At 44.6% G+C, this 20,235-nt stretch overlaps 1 protein-coding gene across 2 annotated transcripts in view; it reads left to right on the forward strand.

Annotated features, from left to right (window-relative positions):
* MAP2K7 (mitogen-activated protein kinase kinase 7) overlaps positions 1-20,235 on the forward strand; it is a 2,576,186-nt gene that overhangs the window by 2,343,429 nt on the left and 212,522 nt on the right. For both annotated transcript variants that reach the window (XM_044084531.1, XM_044084532.1), the window contains one exon: positions 18,472-18,517. In XM_044084531.1, coding sequence (XP_043940466.1) covers positions 18,472-18,517 — 46 coding nt within the window. The remainder of the gene's footprint in view (positions 1-18,471; positions 18,518-20,235) is intronic.

Below are 20,235 nucleotides of genomic sequence, written 5' to 3' on the forward strand. Positions count from 1 at the left end.
TACTAATTCCATATGCAAGACTGCATATGAGGGAACTACAGTGGTATCTAAAAACCCTATGGTGTCAACATTCTCAGGATCTAGAAGCAATGATTCCTATCATACCTTGCCTACAGTTAAGAGTTCCTTTGGTGGGCAGAGGCTTGCCACGAAAACAAGGGACTACCATTCACTTTACCCCCTGCTGCCCATACTCTAACAGACGCATCAGACTATGCATGGGGGGCTCACATGGCAGGGAAGTGCATTCAGGGCAAATGGAACCCAAGTCAAATGCACCTGCATATCAATCAAAAAGAAATGTTAGCTGTACAGAATGTTCTGATAGCCTTCAAGGACCACATTCTTTCAGGACAGTTAATGGTAATGACGGACAACACCACTGTTATGTGGTACATAAACAAGCAGGGGGGATACCCATTCATACTCCCTCTGCAGACTAGCCATGGCTCTAATGGAACACAGCCTTGAGCTACCAAGTGCATCTACAGGCTCAATTCCTGCCGGGAAAACTAAATGCACTGGCAGACGAACTAAGCAGAAATCTCTTGGACCCACACGAGTGGAAACTGGAACCAAAGACTTTCAACCTGTCGATAAACATATGGGGGAGCCCCGATATAGACCTGTTTGCCTCCCCCCAGAAATACCAATTGGACAAATTCTGCACAAGGACTCCCCGCAAACAAGCTTGGAAAGTGTGGATGCTCTGTCCTTCAGCTGGAAAAATCTGTAAGTTTATGCCTTTCCTCCTTTGCCTCTCTTCTCCAAAGTACTACTAAAGATCAAACAGGACAAACCAAGGATGATACTGATTGTACCAGACTGGCCACGCCAACACTGGTACCCCCTCTTGCACAGTGTGTCACTGCTGGCTCCATGGCACCTACCTCCGACCCCTACCCTGCTGTCACAGCGGGAGAGCCAGATTCTGCACCCTCAGCTTCAAATCCTGAACCTGGCAGCCTGGCTAATTACCTAATCTCTCCGTTACCATCCCTCAGTAAACAAGTGTTGGATGTCTTTTTGGAGGCAAGGAGGCCTAGTACTAGAAAATCTTATGCTGAAAAATGGAAAAGATTATGTGCCTGGAACCAAACTCAAGGGATTGGCACAGCAGCGTCCAACTTACCTCAAATTCTTCAATATTTAACTGAGATGCTTCACAAGGGTCTTTCTTTTTCCTCTATCAAAATTCATGCCTCAGCCATTTCAGCTCATTACAACACTGTACCACCCCTCTTCTGTCATCCACTGCTCAAGCAGTTCCTCAGATGGACCAAAAACTTAAGACCACCCAGGAGAACCCCCAACTCCAGCCTGGGACCTTAACTTTGTATTAGAAAAACTCACTCTTCCTCCTTTTGAACCAGCTGCAAGTCGAGAGTTAAAATTTCTTTCTTGGAAAACAGCCTTTCTTTTAGCAATCACTTCAGCAAGAAGGGTATCTGAATTACAGGCCCTTATGGCAGTGGAGCCTTTCATGATCTTTCATGCGGACAGGGTGTTCCTCAGGACCAATCCCTACTTCATGGCCAAGGCGGGTATCCATTGTGGCTCTTAATCAGTCCATTCATTTGCTAACCTTCTTTCCTAATCAACAGAACAAAGGGGAACGGATACTGCACTTCTTAAATGTGCACAGACAACTTAGATTTTACTTGGACAGGACTAAACCTCAAAGGAAATCTGAACAACTGCTGGTGGCATTTGCTGCAGGGGCAGAGGAGAAGGCTATTTCAAAGCAAACCATTTCTAAATGGATAGGCCATTGCATTCATTTCTGCTATAAGTAACCATGGAAAACCTATCCCACAGGATTAGACCACATTCATCCAGGGCTGCATCTACCTCTACAGCCTTTCTCAGAGGTGTCCCTACCAGGAACATCCTAGAAGCTGCTACCTGGAGTTCTGTACATACCTTCACCAAGCATTACCATTTGCCAGTTTTCTCTTAATACAGAGCTGGCTTTGCCACTGCAGTCTTGCAGGGCCTTATAGCTGGTCCTAATGCTATCTAAATTCCTCCTCCCATCCTTAGCTTTGGGAATCTACCCAAATGTGATGACTGCAACAGTGAAACACGAATAACATAGTACAGTTGTGTACACTTACCATAAATATAGATGTTCAAGTGTATTCACTGTTGCAGTCCTGGTTACCCTCCCTCCAGCCCCCTAACGTCTTTTGGCTATACCTCTATTCTCCTTTATTATGCTTAAAAGCTTTTTGGTGCATTTGCTTTTTTGTTGGAGGTATAACCTTGTATGTATATACTTTTAATTGCTTCCCATTAGGGGGGCACCTGACATTTGGGGCAAGAAACACTGATGTTATGGAGTCGGCTGATTGCTTTATACCCCTGACTACCCGACGTCATGGAAGATTAGACAGCAACCGACGCAGGACCCAAGACTTTGATCAGGCCAACTGAGGGCTACTGCAAGCAGATAACCCAAATGTGATGACTGCAACAGTGAATACACTCGAGCATCTTCATTTATGGTAAGTGTACAGAACTGTACTTTATTAGTCCTTCATTATTTTATTTTATTTATTTAACATTTGTTTACTGGGAAAGTCCTACTGGACACAGGTCCTTTTTCAGCGTAGGCCCGGGGAGAAAAGCTCCATGAGAAGCAGTAAATTTTAATGCAGGAATTACAATAATCAGTAAAGTATAAAATAAAAATGTAGTATATGTAAGTTAATACCGTGATAGGGTAGGCAATCTCTAACTTGCAGTCCCAAAGAAATTCTTGACATCTTTACATTCTGTCATGTTTCCCCCTGTAGTTATTTGCTCTCAGTACCTTGGTGCTTTTGTCAGTTTTCTCCAATAAATTCCAGCCCCCTCTTGCTTATTGTCTGTATCCCAATTGCACTCATTCATATAGGCAGAATCTCCTTTCCCGTGTTGACTTAGTTCTTAGAATACTTTCTGCTACTTTATGGCTATAATATTGTGTATGATTATTGTTATTCTCCTTAAAGGCCTGCATCCAAAATCCCAGTCTCTCCTTGTTTCTTGAGCTTCCCCTCTGTTTCAATATCATCCCTTTCCACTTTGAATTATAGTTCTCTGCTTGTGCTGGGTACAGGAGCCTTAACAGTGTAGCTCTGAAATGCCCCTTCAAGTTGGGTAATCCCAATCCACCCTGTTCTACTGGAAGAATTACCTTATCTCACTTAACTCTTGCCATAGTCCCCTCCCAGATAAAGTCCTTCAGGTCTTTATTAATTGTATGTGTAGCTTCTCCTCTGGTTGATAAAAATATGCCCGACCTGTGTTTAAGAAAATGTTTTGACTGCTTGTATCTTACTATCCATATAACAAAGCTTCCATTTTCTCAGTTTTTGTATTATTTTTTAGTCTCTTCCCATATATCCTTAGGTGCCACACCAGAATTATTTTTAATCCGTACTCCACTTCATTTTATCATGTCACCATAAATAAGGATGTTGCTGAACCAGTTTGTGTGTGGGTACATAGTTTACCGATATTGCCTTTGTTTTAGCTTCATTAATTTTGTATCCCCAAAAGATTTGAAACAACGCTGTAATGTCAGGTATAAAATAATATCTGCAAATGCAGCCAGCTTTTCTTGACCACCATACCAATTATATCCTTGAATTTGAGTCCCTTATTTCTTTGCCAGTGGTTCCAAATATAATGCAGATAACAAAGGAGAAAGAGGATGTTCCTGCCTGGTTCCTCTGCTCAAGCAGAAATTATCAGAAAGGACCCCACCCACTTTAATTTTCACCTCTGAATCCTCATATATCCTCCTAATCAACTTTATATTTTTGTAGGAAATGCAAATGCTTCCATTAACTTGCTTCTGAAGTCCCAGTTACTCTGTTGAATGCTTTCTCTGCATCAAGACCCACCAACAACAATGGTGTTTTCTTGCATTCTGCTTCCCTCTGGATCATCAATTTTCTGTTAATGTCAAATGTTTGCCGCCACTCCACAAAACCACATTGATCCATATCTATCAATTCTGTCATTCTTTTAGCTATTATAGACATGAACGCTTTAATCATGGTTTAGTATTCAAATGGGTCTGTATGAAGCTGGGTCCAATGGATCTTTACCTTCTTTAGGTGTTACAGCTACCATTGCTTTCTTCCAGAATGTTGGTTATTCTCATCCTCTTAAAATACGTTAAGCAAAACCTTCCAGATCTTTGAGTTTTTTTCTCTCCTTGCTTCCAGACTTCCGTAGGAATACAATCTCTTCCGGGGACTTTCTTGTAGCTTAGTTATACATCAAAATTTTTCTCATCTCCTCCTATCCTAGCCATTTGTAATTGAGCCCGCCTGTACCTCTAACCTTGGCATATTTAATTTTTCCTTAAACATTTCCCTTTGTATATTTTCTTAATTTCCATATTTCTCTGCATTGTACAGACTTTCGTAGAATTTCCAATGTACGTATCAGACCCTATCTTCAGAAAATTCACAGACATGGGGCATGCCAGAGGTGCATGTTTACTTCAAAGGAAAACAAGTTTTGCTTAAGGCCCCCAAACCGCTCTGCCAGGAAGACAGATTCCTTTTCCTTCCCATGGACAATTGTATTTCTATATGCCTTCACTCCCATACCTCTCATCCTCAGGGTCTACCTAAAGATCAGAGAGAATGGGCTGAGGATGATCCTAATGCATCCTACTAGTGCAGCAGCACTGTTTCCCCATGCTTTTAAGATGGCCAAGGAAGAACTGCGGCTGTTTCTATTGGAGGTGGATCTTCTAACACAGGACAAAGGGACCACAGTACACCTCAACTGGATAACACTCAAGCCTAGTAGGGTGGATATGATTCTCATCCCCTCCGGCCAGCTGTTTAACAAGGATATTTTATTTATCCTGAAAGAATCCAGGCAACCTACATTTCAAAATGGAAAATATTCTGACACTGGTGCCAGTCCAAGGGGCATCAAACTTTTCAAGCAAACATACCCTTGTTCTATCTTACCTGGTTTAAACTTTCTCCAAGAAACTCTCTCTCATCTATTAAAATCCATGCCTCAGCTTTTTTTCACCTACCTGCCTCTGCTGACCCCTCTTTTTTTCCCATCCCACAATGAAATTATTTCCAAAAGGTATCATTCATTTGAGGCTTCGTAAGAAGGCCCCTGCCCCCTCCTGGGATCTAAGTTTTGTATTGAAAAAATTTGCCTTGCCTTCCTTCTCAGCCTGCAGCCTCTTCAGACGTCAAATTTACCACCTGGAATGCTGCAGTCTTATTGTCTGACATATCAGCCTGAAGTTTGAGATTCAGGTGCCCATGTGTAAGGAACTCTTTCTCTAGTTCCACAAGGATAGTCTCTCCCTGAGAATCAGTAGCACCTTGATGCTTGAAGTAGTCATAAAGATGTCTTAATTTGGCAATATATTTGTGTCGTCTTCCCTGACGCTCAGAGCAGCGGGGAAAGAGCCCTTTGTTCCCTAGATGTGCACAGGCAGCACAGGTATTCTTTTCTCAAGACTAAGCACTACAGACAATCTGACCAGTTATTTGCAGCCTTTGTAACAAACAAGGGAAAGCTTTTAGCAAACTGTTTCTAAATGGATTTCAAAATGGGTTGCCTTTTGCTACAGCCACCATGGCAAAATGATGCCTGAGCACATAATTCATTCTACCAGGGCCTGTGCAACCACCATGGCGTTTTTCAGTGGTGTGTCATCCCACTCCATTCCAGAGACAAGCATCTGGTCTTCTGTGCTCACTTTATCCAAACATTACAATTTGTCCTTTGCTTTTAGGGTTCGAGCTGGCTTTGCCGCAGCAGTCTTGCAAGGGCTTATCTCTCTGCCATAGGATACTGTGTGCCAACCTCCCTCTTATAGCTTTGGTATTCCTTCCAAGTGTTGCATCAGTGAGACACAATGATCATGATAAAATTGTATACACTTCATATAAATGTAGATGTTCAAGTGTCTTCACTGTTTTAGTAACATTCCCTACCACTGTCCCCTTTGTACCTTGTTACAGGTTGGAATGGGTACAGTCTCCTTCCATTTGGGGTTCCCTCACCACACCCAGTTTGATTCTTTGTCAGTCCCAGTGATCTCTCACAACTGAGGACAGTTTGAGCAGATCTTAATTACCTGCCAGGGGCATAGAGTGGGGTTCTGGCCAGAAGGGGCAAAAGACCTGAAGAAGTGGCACCAGTCAACCTTTTCATCCAGTCACATCTTGTCTGACAGGAGGTTATCCACCGGCCAAAACCTTCCATAAAACAAAACTTACGAAATATGACCTCATCCCAGAGGTGTAAGGGTACGTAAGCAGACGTATGAGCGTAAAACCCCAAACTATCTCGTCGATGGTCTGAAACCCAGGTCCAGCACCATTTGGTCTGCTCTACATGTGGTCAGTATCCTTGGCATTCACTGGTTTATATAGGTGCCCCACTGGGGATTTTCTTCTAGTATTGCTGTTTGGTATTTTATTAGATATCAGCTAGGAGAGTAAAGTGCATTTTTGGTCGGCAGACTCCCTGAAAGGATCTCCTTTCTCAGTGCCTCTTGTGCTTGGGTACAGGGCATGAGTATAAGAATTGTACAAATTGCCAGTCCTTTATACCTAAAACCTTACAGATGTGATTGCTATACCTTAATATTAGCATTATCTATTTTCAAAGCTCTCCTGTTGCATGTGACATTCTTACCCAGAGCTATACTACAAAGAAAATAGTATTTATTTTCTTAGAGATGATTTCAAGTCTGTAAACCTGTCCACTACTGGAAGTAGTTGAGTTAAATGTAGAACCTGATCCATGGAACCAAATTTTCTTTTGTAATGAAGATCTGAGTTGTGTTGGGTAGTACTAGAAATGTGTTGATGTTCTTCGTGTTTCACTGTTGCAGTCATTACATTTGGGGTAATCTGCTGGCAGGTTGCCCTCAGTTGGCCTGAATAACAAAGTCTTGGGTCCTGCGTCAGTTGCTGTCTCCTCTTCCATGACGTCAGGTCGTCCGGGGTATAAAACATGCAGCCGACGCCATTTTAATCAATCTTTCTTGCCGCGCTTTGCCCGAAGCAGAAGCAGTTCACAAGTGCCAGTTGGCCGACTCCTGAAATTTTCATATTCGAGTTTCAGAGCCAAAGTCTTCAAACTAAAGCTAAGTACCCCGTTGGGGAAACTTTTTCTTGCTCCTTACCGATGTCCGTAAAAGTTAATAACTGCATTACTTGTGGGAAGCAAATATCTCATAAGGATTTTCATTTGTACTGTATTCCTTGCCTAGGCCCTGATCACAACGTGCCTTGCTGTCGGTTTTGTGCTAAATTTAACCAACGCACTATTAAGCGTCTGTATATTTTTGCTTCTAAATATTTTGGTTCAAGATATAACTACCCCGAAATGTTGTCGGTTAGCAATCCGACTACTGGAGTTCACAGAAAACGCAAGGAAAAAGACAGCGACAGACCGTCGAGGTCCAAAACCGATGAAGCTTCTCCTAAGCCAGTCGCCGGTTCACTGGTACTCAGTGAGGAGCTTTCGCAGCCCCTGATACCTGCTACTTTTGAGTCGCAGGCCTCCACCGAGACCCATTCAGAGTCCGGTATGCCACAAGATTCGCAAAGTATTGAACCCGCGGATGTTTCTCCCTTGGATGGGTCCGGAGCCACTGAGCAGGCACTGGCTCCTGAGGGTGTTTTCAGGCCTCAACATTTTTACGTTAAACTGACACCAGCAACAAAAACAAGGTCAAAAACAACTACTATGTCTAAAAAACTAACACATGAGCCACGTGCTCAGGCCCCTATGCCTAAAAAACAGATGATCAAAATGGCTGAGGATTTAATTACCTTGATCAGGGGTTCCGAAACACACACACCCCCACCCCACCCCCCCACCCACTAAGAGGCCTAGGCAAGGCACTGATTATGAATCTTCAGGCTTCCATTTCTTCTGATTCCTCTTCTGATCAGGAATTTTTCTGTTCCTCTCTGAGGATTCTGATGCAGAGGAATCCATCCCATCTGCATCTCCTCCTGAGGATTACTGTTTTGGAGAGACTTTGCATACTTTAAGGGAACATTTTCACTTTGAGAGTCAGGACTTCTCTGAATCAAAAAAGAGGCTTAGGGATTTCCTCCTTCTTCCTCAGCATAGGCCTTTGGCCATACCTCCTGCATTAGACATTGTTGATGTGTTCTCGGAATCAAGCATGGCTCCTGATTCCCTGCCTCCGGCTCCTAGTAAGTCAGAGAGATATTACAGGGTTCCTGACTCCCACTAATTTCTTTTCAAAAATCCTGCTGCTGATCCTGAGACTATTTCACAGGGTCCCAAGGGTGCTAAGGCTTTTGCAGCCAAAAATCCTACCCCTTCTGATAGAGATTCCAGGGTGCTGGATAGATGGGCTAAGAAGGTGTATACGTCTGCAACCCTGGCAATCAGGGCTTTTAACTTCCAGTTTCATATGCTTAAATATCAACAGCATGTTATGGGCTTACTGAAACAGAAAATGATGTTGATTTCTGATTGTGTGGAAAATAGAGTTACAGGATTTATTGCATGCATCAGAACAGGTTGGAAAACATACTCTGCAATGTGGTTTTGATTCCTTGGAGGCCTCTTTTAGGGCCACCATTAATGGATTTGTGATTAGAAGGCATGCCTGGCTCAAGGAGCAAAATCTGCCTGATCATGTTGAAGCTAAATTGTTGGTTGCCCCTTTGCAGCATGACACTCTGGTAATAAGGCCGAAGAGGTTTTAAAGAAAGTGGAAGACAAAGCTAAGTCTATGCAAACTGTAAAAGATTTCTTGCAAGTGCAGCCACCCAGGTTCAGTAGGCACTGACCTACTAAAAATTGGTCCTTTCCTGTGTCCAACAGAGCCACTCAGGGCCAACCCAGCCGCTCAAAAGGCTCCAGATATCAATCACAGGGTTCTTACAGGTCAAAGCAATGGGGTGCCTCCACCTCCAAATCTGGAGGAAACAAAGCATAACCCTAGAGTATACAGTTTCAATGACTTTCCTCTACCATCTCCAAGCACTTATCTTTTGGCATCCCCCTTGGGGGGAAAACTAGCACGTCATGCTCAAAATTGGCATTTAATTACCCAGGACAAGTGGGTATTAAACATAGTATCCCAGGGGTACAGATTTCATTTCCATACTTTGCCAATTACAAATGGATGGCCGCATCTGCCGCAAAACCAGTGAAACAAGTCATGTCCCTCATGGATATGGGGGCTATTCAACCGGTACCACAAAAGGAAAAAGGACAAGGATTTTATTCAAGACTTTTCCTGGTACCCAGAAAAGACAATTCATGGCGTCCAATACTGGACTTAACAATTCTGAACACATTCCTGGATATTCCAAAATTCAAAATGCTGACTTTACAACAGCTACTGCCTATGCTAGGCAAGAATGCTTGGTTAGTAACTCTAGAGTTAAGAGGCATACCTGCATATCCCAATAAGGGAGTCATGCAGAAGATACCTCCGCTTCAAAGCTGTTTTTTTTGCATTACCAATTCTTTGCACTGCCATTTGGCTTATCTACTGCACTCAGGGTCTTTACAAAGTCCCTGGCACCAGTAATTGCATTCTGCAGACAAAGAAACATTCAAATTTATCCTTATCTGGATGATTGTCTCATTCAAGCAGAGGACAAGAATACTCCTCTTCAACATCTGGCATTTGTAAATAGGCTTCTAGCATGCCTAGGGTACACCATAAACGAAAAGAAGTCACAACTGGTACCCTCTCAAATAATTACATTCCTGAGTGCAAGCTTGAATACAACTGCCCAGATGGCTTACCTCACTCCAGACAAAGGCAGTTGACAACATAAACAAATGGCAACAAAAACCCAGTTATCTGCAAGACAAATTCTGCAGGCTTTGGGGTTTATGGCATCCTGCATTCTACTAATTCCATATGCGAGACTGCATATGAGGAAACGTTAATGGTACCTAAAAAGTTTATGGCGTCAACATTGTCATAGCCTGGAAACAATGATTCCTCTCATTCTCTGCCTACAACAGGAGTTTCTTTGGTGGGCAGAGACATGTCACCAAAACAAGGGACTGTCATTCAATCTACCCCCTGCCACCCAAATCCTAACTACAGACTCATCTGACTACGCTTGGGGGGGGGCCCCACCTGGCAGGGAGATGCATTCAGGGCAAATGGAGCCCAAACCAAATGCATCTGCTTATCAACCAGAAAGAAGTGCTAGCTGGTCAAAATGCTCTGACAGCCTTCAAGGACTTACTTCATCCAGGACAACTACTGATAAAGACAGAGACAATACCACAGTTATATGGTACATAAACAAGCAGGGGGGTACACATTCCTACCCCCTTTGCAGACTAGCCATGGCCTTGTGGAACACAGCCTTGACTTGCCAAATATATCTTCAAGCTCAATTCCTGCCAGGAAAGCAAAATCCTCTGGCAGACGACCTAAGCAGAAATCTTATGGACCTGCATGAATGGAAACTGGATCCACAAATCTTCAGCTTGTTAACACAGAAATGGGGGGAGCCCAGACATAGATCTATTTGCCTCTCCCCAAAATTATCAGTTGGACAAATATTGCACAAGAACTCATCACAAAAAAGCATGGAAAGTGGATGCTCTATCCTTCAGCTGGAAAGCCCTATCAGTCTATGCCTTTCCCCCTCTGCCTCTGCTCTCCAAGGTCATACTAAAAGTCAAATGGGAAAAAACAAAAATGATCCTAATTGCTCCGGACGGGCCTCGCCAGCACTGGTACCCACATCTAAGGAATATGTCACACCTTCCTCCATGGTACTTGCCTCAAATACCTCATCTACTGTCTCAGCAGATCTATAAAATTCTGCACACTCAGCTCCAAACTCTGAATCTTGCACCATGGCTAATCAACTAATTATTCAAACCACACCTGTCAGTAAATCTGTGATGGATGTCATTTTGGAAGCCAGAAGGCTTAGTACTAGAAAATCTTATGCTGATAAATGGAAGACATTCTGTGCTTGGAACCAAGCACAAGGAATAGACACAGCAAAGCCCAGTATTCCTTAGATTTTACAATACTTAACTGAGATGCTTGACAAGGGCCGATCTTTTTCTTCAATAAAAATCCATGCCTCTGCCATCTCGGCTTATTACAACACAGAGCCCTCCCCTCTTTTCTCTTCCACTGCTTAAGCAGTATCTCAGAGGGGCCAAAAACTTAAGACCTCCTAGAAGAGCACCAACTCCTGCATGGGACCTCAATTTTGTGCTGGAAAAACTCACCCTACCTCCTTTTGAACCAGCAGTTACTGCAAATGTAAAATTTCTATCTTGGAAGACAGCTTTTCTTTTGGCAGTCACTTCAGCAAGAAGGGTTTCAGAACTACAGGCTCTCATGGCAGTGGAGCCTTTCATCATATTTTACCCGGACAGGGTGGCCCTCAGGACCAATCCTCCTTTTATGCCTAAGGTGGTATCCAGTGTGGCTCTTAACCAGACCATTCACCTGCCAACTTTTTTCCCAAATCCGCAGAACAAGGGGGAGCGGATTCTGCATTCATTGGATGTACACAGACAACTAAGATTCTACTTAAGCAGGACAAAATCTCTAAGAAAGTCGGAGCAACTACTGGTAGCCTTTGCTGCAGGATCAGAGGGGAAGGCTGTATCAAAGCAGACTATTTCCAAATGGATAAGCCACTGCATTCGTTTCTGCTATTTGCACCATGGTAAACCTGTGCCCAAGGGAATTGGATCCCATTCCACCAGGGCTGCCTCTACTTCAGCAACTTTTCTCAGAGGGGTCCCAGCCAGAGACATTCTAGAAGTTGCTACTTGGAGCTCTGTTCATACGTTCACAAAGCATTATAATTTACCTCTCTTCTCTAAATCCAGGGCAGGCTCTGCCACTGCAGTCCTGCAGGGCCTTATAGCTGCTCCTAATGATTAGTTCCATCCTCCCATCCCTAGCTTTGGGATTCTACCCAAATGTAATGACTGCAACAGTGAAACACGAAGAACATAGTACAGTTGTGTACACTTAACAACATAAATGTAGATGTTCGAGTGTATTCACTGTTTGCAGTCCAGGTTACCCACCCGCCATTCCACATTTTATACATTTTCTTTCCTTCACTATAGTCAAAAGCCTTTGTGGTGTATTTGCTTTTAGTTGAAGGTAATTTTTATGTTTCTCAAGGTGCATTTATATATTTACTGTTTAGACGTGTGTATATATATATATATATATATATATATATATGTGTGTGTGTGATATATATGTGTGTGTGTGTGTATATGTGTGTATATATATATATATATATATATATATGTGTGTGTGTGTGTGTGTATATATATATATATATATATATATATATATATATATATATATATATATATATATATATATATATATATATATTTTTTTTTTTTTTTGCTTCCGATTTGGGGGGGGCACCTGACATCTGGGGCAAGAAAAACTGATTAAAATGGCGTCGGCTGCATGTTTTATACCCTTGATGACCTGACGTCATGGAAGAGGAGACAGCAACCAACGCAGGACCCAAGACTTTGTTATTCAGGCCGACTGAGGGCAACCTGCCAGCAGATTACCCCAAATGTAATGACTGCAACAGTGAATACACTTGAACATCTACATTTATAAGTGTACACAAACTGTGCTATGTTCGTCGTGTTTCACTGTTACAGTCATCACCTGTGGGTTATCCCTGCTGTGGTAGCCCTTGGCCAGCCCGAATACCAGAGTCAGTGTTTTTTTGCATCTTCTGCTGTCGCTTGCTGTCTGACGTCAGGTTGTCAGTGCTGTAAAGTAAGGCAGCTGACACCATTACATCAGTCTCTCTTGCCATGGAGCCCGTAGCAGAAGCACTTCCCAAGTGTGCTAGTCGGTCACTACCAGAGTTTGAATTGCAGCTCAAAACGTCTAAAGCTAAGTACCCCGTTAGGGATCCTTTTTTCTTGCACTAACTGATGTCTGAAAAAGTTAATTGTCTCACCTGTGGAAAACAAATACCACACCGAGACTTCCATTCATGCTGCGTCACTTGTTTAGGCCCAGACCACGACGTCCCCCGTTGCCGGTTCTGTGCTCTCTCTAATGCGAGAACCATTCGTCGTAGAGCTGTTATTGTAGCCAGGTATTTTTGTCTTCCATCTTCGCATTCTGGAATGGTGTCCATCAGCCAACAATCCATAGACATTCCGAAAAAACGTAAGAATAAAGATAGAGACTGACCACACAAGGCTAAGCCTTCCGACAATTCTACCGCTAAGCAGGACGTCATTTTTCCGGAATTCAGTGAGGTGCCTTCGCAGCCCCTGATGCCCGGTTCGGTACCTTCACCGGCCTCTACTGAGACCCTTTTGGAGTCCGGTATGCAGCAAAATCTTCTTCGTCTTCCGAGCTTTTGTTTGTCTCTGCCTTGGTTGGGTCCAGAGCCGCGACGCAGGCACTGGCTTCCGAGGAAGCACTATCGATTTTATACAAAAAAATTGCGTCTTCTCTGCTGACTACCATTTCTCTCAGATGGATACTCTTAGGCCTAGAGGCAAAGTCACTCCTAAGAAAACTACCTCTAGCCACCATTTTACTCCTGCTCCACCACCGCAAGCTTGAATGCTTAAAATGGCGGAGGACCTTATCACCCTTATCAGGGGTAGTCAGGCCACATCTTCTAAAAGGAAGAGAGATCCTTTTCCTGAAACACTGACAGAACAGGATTCTGAGGTGTCTGATTATTCAGATTTTGAAGAGGAACAACAACCTCTGATTGCTTATGAGAATTCAGATGAATTCATTCCTTCTGCCTCCCCTCCAGATCTTTCCTTTGGTGAAACACTTCACACCCTCAGGGAACATTTCCACTGGGAAACCCAAGACTTCCCTCAGTCTAAGAAAAAACTCAGAGTTTCTAGACCTGCCCCAGCACAGACCATTGGCCAGCCCTCCAATCTTAGAGGTGGTTGATGATGTCATCCAGGAATCCACCTTAGCTTCTAATGCCCTCCCACCTGCCCCCAGAAAACCTGACAGGTATTAGAGTACCAGATTCTCACAAATACCTGTACAGAAATCCTGCTGCAGACCCGGAGGTCATTACAAAGGGACCAAAAGGAGCTAAGGCTAGTTCTGCAAAGAATCCTACTCCCTCTGACAAGGACTCCAAAGCTCTGGACAGATGAGGTAAAAAAGTATACACCTGTGCAACATTGGCTGTCAGAGCACTCACCTGTCAGTTCCACATGTTAAAATATCAACAACACACTTTGGAACTATTAAAGCAAAAGATGTCAGCCTTTCCTGACTGTGCCAATTCGAAAGAGTTAGCAGATTTAATGCACTCTACTAGTCAAGTGGCTAAATACTCATTACACTGTGGATATGACTCCCTAGAAGCTACAAGCAGGGCAACAGTGTCAGGATCCATCAGTAGGAGAGACATGCATGGTTGAAGGAACAAACTCTCCCTGAACATGTCAAATCTAAGTTATGGATGCACCCTTGGATAAGGACAGCTTATTTGAAGCAAAAAAGGTGCTTAAAAAGATGGAAGACAAAGCAAAAGCTATGCAAACAGTAAAAGATTTCCTTCAGGTACAACCTCCTAGGTTCAGCGGGAATTTTCCCTCAAAACACTGGTCCTTTTCTGCACTTAGCAGACAAGGGCAGGGTAGGCCCCGCCGGGACAGACCACCTATCCCAGGGACAGCAGAGAGCCAAACAGTGGAGCTCTTCCACCCCAAAGGCAGGGAGTTCAAAGCCATTCCTCTATGGCAAAAACTCCCAATGACTCCCTATCCCCCCTCTGCCCTCTTTTCACTCACCAAAAATTAGGAGGAAAGCTCTCCCTCTGCAAAGAAAATTGGTTTTCTGTAACAAAGGACCAATGGGTCTTGAAGATAATTTTTCAGGGGTACAAATTCTCCTTCAACGAACTCCCAATTCCAAGAGGGTACCCAGGCTTGCCTCCAAATCAGTGGGCAGAGGCATTGAAACAAGTCCAAACTCTCATTTCCCAAGGGACAGTAGAACCTGTCCCCTCAGATCAAATAGGCAAAGGCTTTTATTCAGACTATTCCTTGTTCCCAGAAAAGGGGGCAGTTGGCACCCTATCCTGGATTTATCCATTCTGAACACCTTCCTGGTTGTTCCCAAATTCAAGATGCTAACTTTGCAGCAGCTGCTACCTATGCTGACGAAAAATGCATTATTTATTTACCCTAGATCTAAAGGATGCCTACCTTCACATCCCTGTAAGGGAATCCTGCAGAAATGCCTTCTATTCAGAGCAGGCTCACAACACTTCAGAGCAGGCTCACAACACTTCAGTTCTCTGCGCTACCCTTTGGCTTATATACTGCTCCGCCCAGGGTATTCACCAAATGCTTATCCCCGGCCATAGCCTTTTGCAGACAGAAAAATATACATATTTACCCTTATCTGGACGACTGCCTCATTCAGGCAGATTGCAAAGGAAAAGCTCCTCAATGACTACCTCTTTGTCAAAACCCTCCTAACGTCCTTAGGGTACACCATCAACGAGAAGAAATTAAGGCAAACACCCTCCAGGAAGATCATTTTCTTGGGAGCACTGCTGGACACAGCATCCCAAATGGCCTTCCTGTCCCCAGAAAAGCAGAGCCTTCTGGATCTCTACTGTACTCAGCTGGCTTCCAGAAGTCACCTCACTGCGAGGAAGTTCCTGCAAGCCTTGGGGTACATGGCATCTTGCATCCTTCTAATTCCTTTGGCCAGGCTTCACATGAGAAAACTTCAGTGGTACCTAAAGAACCTTTGGTGTCAGCACTCTCAATCTCTAGAGACCTCTCTACCTCTGATCCCCTGTATAAGGACAGAGTTTCTCTGGTGGGCAGGGGCCTGTGCCCAGAACAAGGGTCTTTCACCCTCCGCCCAGCTGGGGCAGACCATTGCCACCGATGCCTCAGACATAGCTGGAGGTGCACACCTAGAAGGCAGGAGCATCCAAGATCTGTGGGATGCCCAGCACCTTCCCTTACACACCAACCAGTAGGAAATTGTCAGTACAAAAGTCTCTGACATCCTTCAAACCCCATCTCAAGCCAGGGGTTTTCCTTATCAAAACAGGGAGCACCACAGTAATGTGGTACATCAACAAACCGGGAGGGACCCAGTCTTACCCTCTGTGCAGGCTAGCCATGAACCTCTGGCTGACAGCCTCTTCCGTGGGGACTACACCTGATAGCCCAATACCTGCCAGGGATCAACAACACCCTGGCCAGACTACTTAAGCAGAAACTTACTGGACCCCCACAAGTGTCAGCTCCACAGAAAAAAATCTTTTTACAAATCACTCAGGCGTGAGGGACACCAGAGGTTGATCTCTTTACTTTGTATCTCAGCCATCAGCTGAAGAAATTCTGTACCAGGGAGTACCACCACCTAGCATGGAAGGTGAATGACTTGACCTTCCCCTGGAACACCCTCTTTGTGTACGCATTCCCTCCTCTGCCTCTTATTCCCAAGATATTGATCAAAATAAGGGAGGAGAGACTAAAGGCCATCCTCATTGCTCCAGATTGGCCCAGACAACATTGGTACCCCTTACTGAGCAGCCTGACCTTACAGCCTCCCAGGCAGTTTCCCCTGATCTCAAACCTCTTAACTCAGGTGAGGGGGAAGGATGCTGCACCCAGACTTACAGACTCTCAAACTATCAGCATGGCTAATGCTCCGAAGGCAAACAGGTTCTAGACATTATCACAGAGGTTTGAAGGCCCAGCACCAGAGAATCTTGTGCAGGAAAATTGAAAAGACTCTGCTCATGGAGCCAATCCAGAGGGGGCAGTACTTCACAACCTTCCATCCCTCTTATCCTGGACTACCTAGAGGAGCTACTTAATAGTGTCCTCTCCTTCTCCTCTATTAAAATCCACGCCACAGCCATTTCAGCTCATTTTGATACAGAACAGCTCCTGTTATTATCACATCCTTTGATTAAGCAATTCCTAAGAGGGGCTTCTAATATCAGACCTCCCAGAAGGCCACCCAGTCCAGCCTGGGACCTGAATTATGTTTTGGAAAAAACTTACTTTACCACCCTTCGAACCTGCTGCTTCAGCAGAATTAAGATAGCTCTCCTGGAAGACTACTTTTCTTTTAGCTATCACCTCAGCCAGAAGGGTTTCAGAACTTCAGGCACTCATGGCCATTGAGCCCCTTCACCATCTTCCATGCAGGCAGGGTCTCCCTGAGGATTAATTCCTCCTTTATGCCCAAGATGGTATCTGATGTAACTCTCAACCAGGCCATACATCTACCCACCTTCTTTCCTAACCCTCAAAACAAGGGGGAAAGAATTCTGCACTCACTAGACATGCACAGACAGCTCAGGTACTATCTGGACCGTACTAAACCCTTCAGGAAAACAGACCAGCTACTTGTCAGCTTTGCCCCAGGGGCAGAGGGGAATACTATTTCCAAACAAACCATTTCCAAATGGATATCACACTGTATCCATTTCTGCTACAGATTGCATAGGAACCCCCCCAAGTCTGTTCGAACCCATTCCACTAGGGCAGCCTCCACTTCCACAGCATTCCTCAGACATCCTGGAAGCTGGCAGCTGGACTTATGTCCATACATTTACCAAGCAATACCACCTACCTCTATTTTCTAAGGCTAGAGCAGGGTTTGCCTCTGCAGTTCTGCAGGGCATGCTGACCCATTCCTAGGTCTCTTACTAACTACCACCCCTCTCCTCAGCTTTGGGAATCCTCCCACAGGTGATGACTGCAACAGTGAAACACGAAGAACATAGTACAGTTGTGTACACTTGCCATAAGTGTAGATGTTAGTGTATTCACTGTTGCAGTCCTGGTTTTGCACCCTCCTTCCCCCTTACATCTTCTTTCTTTAGGGAGACATAAGTTGCTAATGGTGGCTTTTAGCCACCAGGACCACTTTACCATATTTACTGCGGCCTCTGCCTGGTTAGGGCAAGAAAAACTGATGTAATGGCTTTGGCTTCCTTTATAGCACTAACGACCTGATGTCAGACAGCAAGCAACAGCAGCCAGTGCAGAAAAACATTGACTCTGGTATTTGGGCTGGCTGAGAGCTACCACAGCAGGGATAATCCACAGGTGATGACTGTAACAGTGAATACACTTGAACATCTACATTTATGGTAAGTGTACACAACTGTACTTTTCCAGGCTACTCGTATCCACATAACCTTTATTCTGGCATTGTCTTTAATTTTTTGCTGTCATCCATTGCTTGTAAGTATTACTTTATTTTAGAGAGTAAAGGAAGCAACAGCACATTAAAGTGCATATCTAGGTAGAAAGAGGACAGTAGTGATCATCATTTCGGGTCGTTCAAATGTCACATATTTAAAATGCATTTGATATGTTTTGAACAGTTTCCAGCTTGAAGCTAGAGATAAGTGATGTGGAAAAAAAACTAATCTAATCTTTTTTTCTGTCATGTAGCCTTACAAAAGATCACAGGAAGAGACCAAAATACAACAAACTACTTGTAAGTATATGTGTTTTCACAAGTGAAATTTTGATGTTTCATGTTGCACAGAAATGTTACCAGAGTGCCAGAATCGTACAGTTGCATAAGAAGATAATGTTAAGTTGTCAATCTCGCCTTCATTCTTGCTGGATGGGTTCAGAGCCGAACCTCGGCTCCGACTCGGCCTATTACTAAAGCTCGAGAGCTATTTTTACCGGCTCGAGGCTATCCTATGTCCCATAATGCTAGGCGTCATATACCCAGATCTCGTTTGCCGCTTCAGCTACGAGGTTGCGTCTTTTTGCCGGCTCCAGGTTGTATTAATCTTTTTCTTGTATTTAGTCAGTTTTTTGGTTCTAACCTTAGCGATAGTTATTCCTAGTTCCTACCCTATAGATCCCTGTTTAGAATCCCCTCTTGGGTAGTTTTTTTCTTCAGTTTTCCCCTCACTGAATAGTTAGGCCTTTGGCTAAACTTGTTCTATTACAGTTTCTGTAGCAGTAAATCCCTTTGGATTTTTTCTGTAGATTTTTTCTTGTATGTGTGTGCCTAGAGTTAAACTGTGTTAAAAAGTGTTGGGTTTTTGTTTTTCTTGGTCTCTTACAAGCTGTGTGTGTGTGTGTGTGTGTGTGTGTTGGCTGATTGTGACTAGACCGCTTAGAATTGTCTTTTTCTGCCCGTCATCCTTGTTTCAGGATGTCGAAAGACACCAAGGTCTCGGGCTTCAAGATGTGTGACTCGTGCTGTCAGAAGATGTCTCTGACAGACAGTCACACTTCTTGTGTATATTGCTTGGGCCCTCTGCACATGCAGGACTCTTGTTCTGTCTGCCATGCGTTCAGTCCAAGAGTCCTGCAGGAATGCAGAAACAAACTTATTTTGAGAGGCTTGTTGAAGCCTGAAGGTTCCCCGGCTAAGCCTTCGGGTAAACCTTCCAAGCCCGCCAAACCGTCGGCTCCATGTTCGGAGCCGTCGCCGAGTGGCACTACTACTACTACCTCTGCATCGGTTCCAGTCGGAACCGATGATTCGAGGCCTCAGTCGGCTCCGGCTCTGCTGTCGGAGCTGTCTTCGAGCAGAAAGCGTTCCAGGTCTCCTTCCCTGGAATATGTCCATTCAGCTCCGAAGTCTCCCTTCTTATCGGAGCGGAGTCACAGGTCCCATTCCTCTCGGTCTTTCAGGCTGTCAGATCATGACCTCGAGAGGGTGGATAGCAGACTACTTAAGTCGCAGGCACTGGCCCAAATGTTGCACAGCCCTCCTCATCAGGCAGTGGCTATCACTACTCCCTCTTCGATTCCTTCTCCGACTCTTCCTTTGAGTTCTGAGCCGGAGATCGTAGGGGTCGGGACCGTCGGAACCGATACCAGTCCTTTCGGCTCCCTCGTCAGCTCAGATCTCTTCCTTGGTTCCATCCTTGGAGGGATCCGGGTGCCGGGACTCCCTCGTCGGTTCTGAGGGGGCGAGTGGCATCGGACCCTTGTCCCCGACCCCGTTCTCCCTCTCGGAGCCTCAACGCAGGTGAGTTCAGCCCCGACATCGGCCTCGGAACCGTCCCTCTCGGTACCGGGAGGAGTCCTTGTCTCTTCGGAGCGGGGACCCCCTTCCCCTGCCTGATAGGGGCGCCTTTGAGGTCATGAGGAGTGTGCTGGCCCCTGTGCCTGCTCCACGGTCGGCTCCTTCGGCTCCTCCCTCTATGGTGCCTGCTTTCAGTCTGTATCCGCCCTTCCAATCCC

The sequence above is a fragment of the Protopterus annectens genome, chromosome 9.part0 (genome assembly GCF_019279795.1).
Source record: "Protopterus annectens isolate FY-2018-M chromosome 9.part0, PAN1.0, whole genome shotgun sequence".
NCBI lineage: Eukaryota > Metazoa > Chordata > Ceratodontiformes > Protopteridae > Protopterus > Protopterus annectens.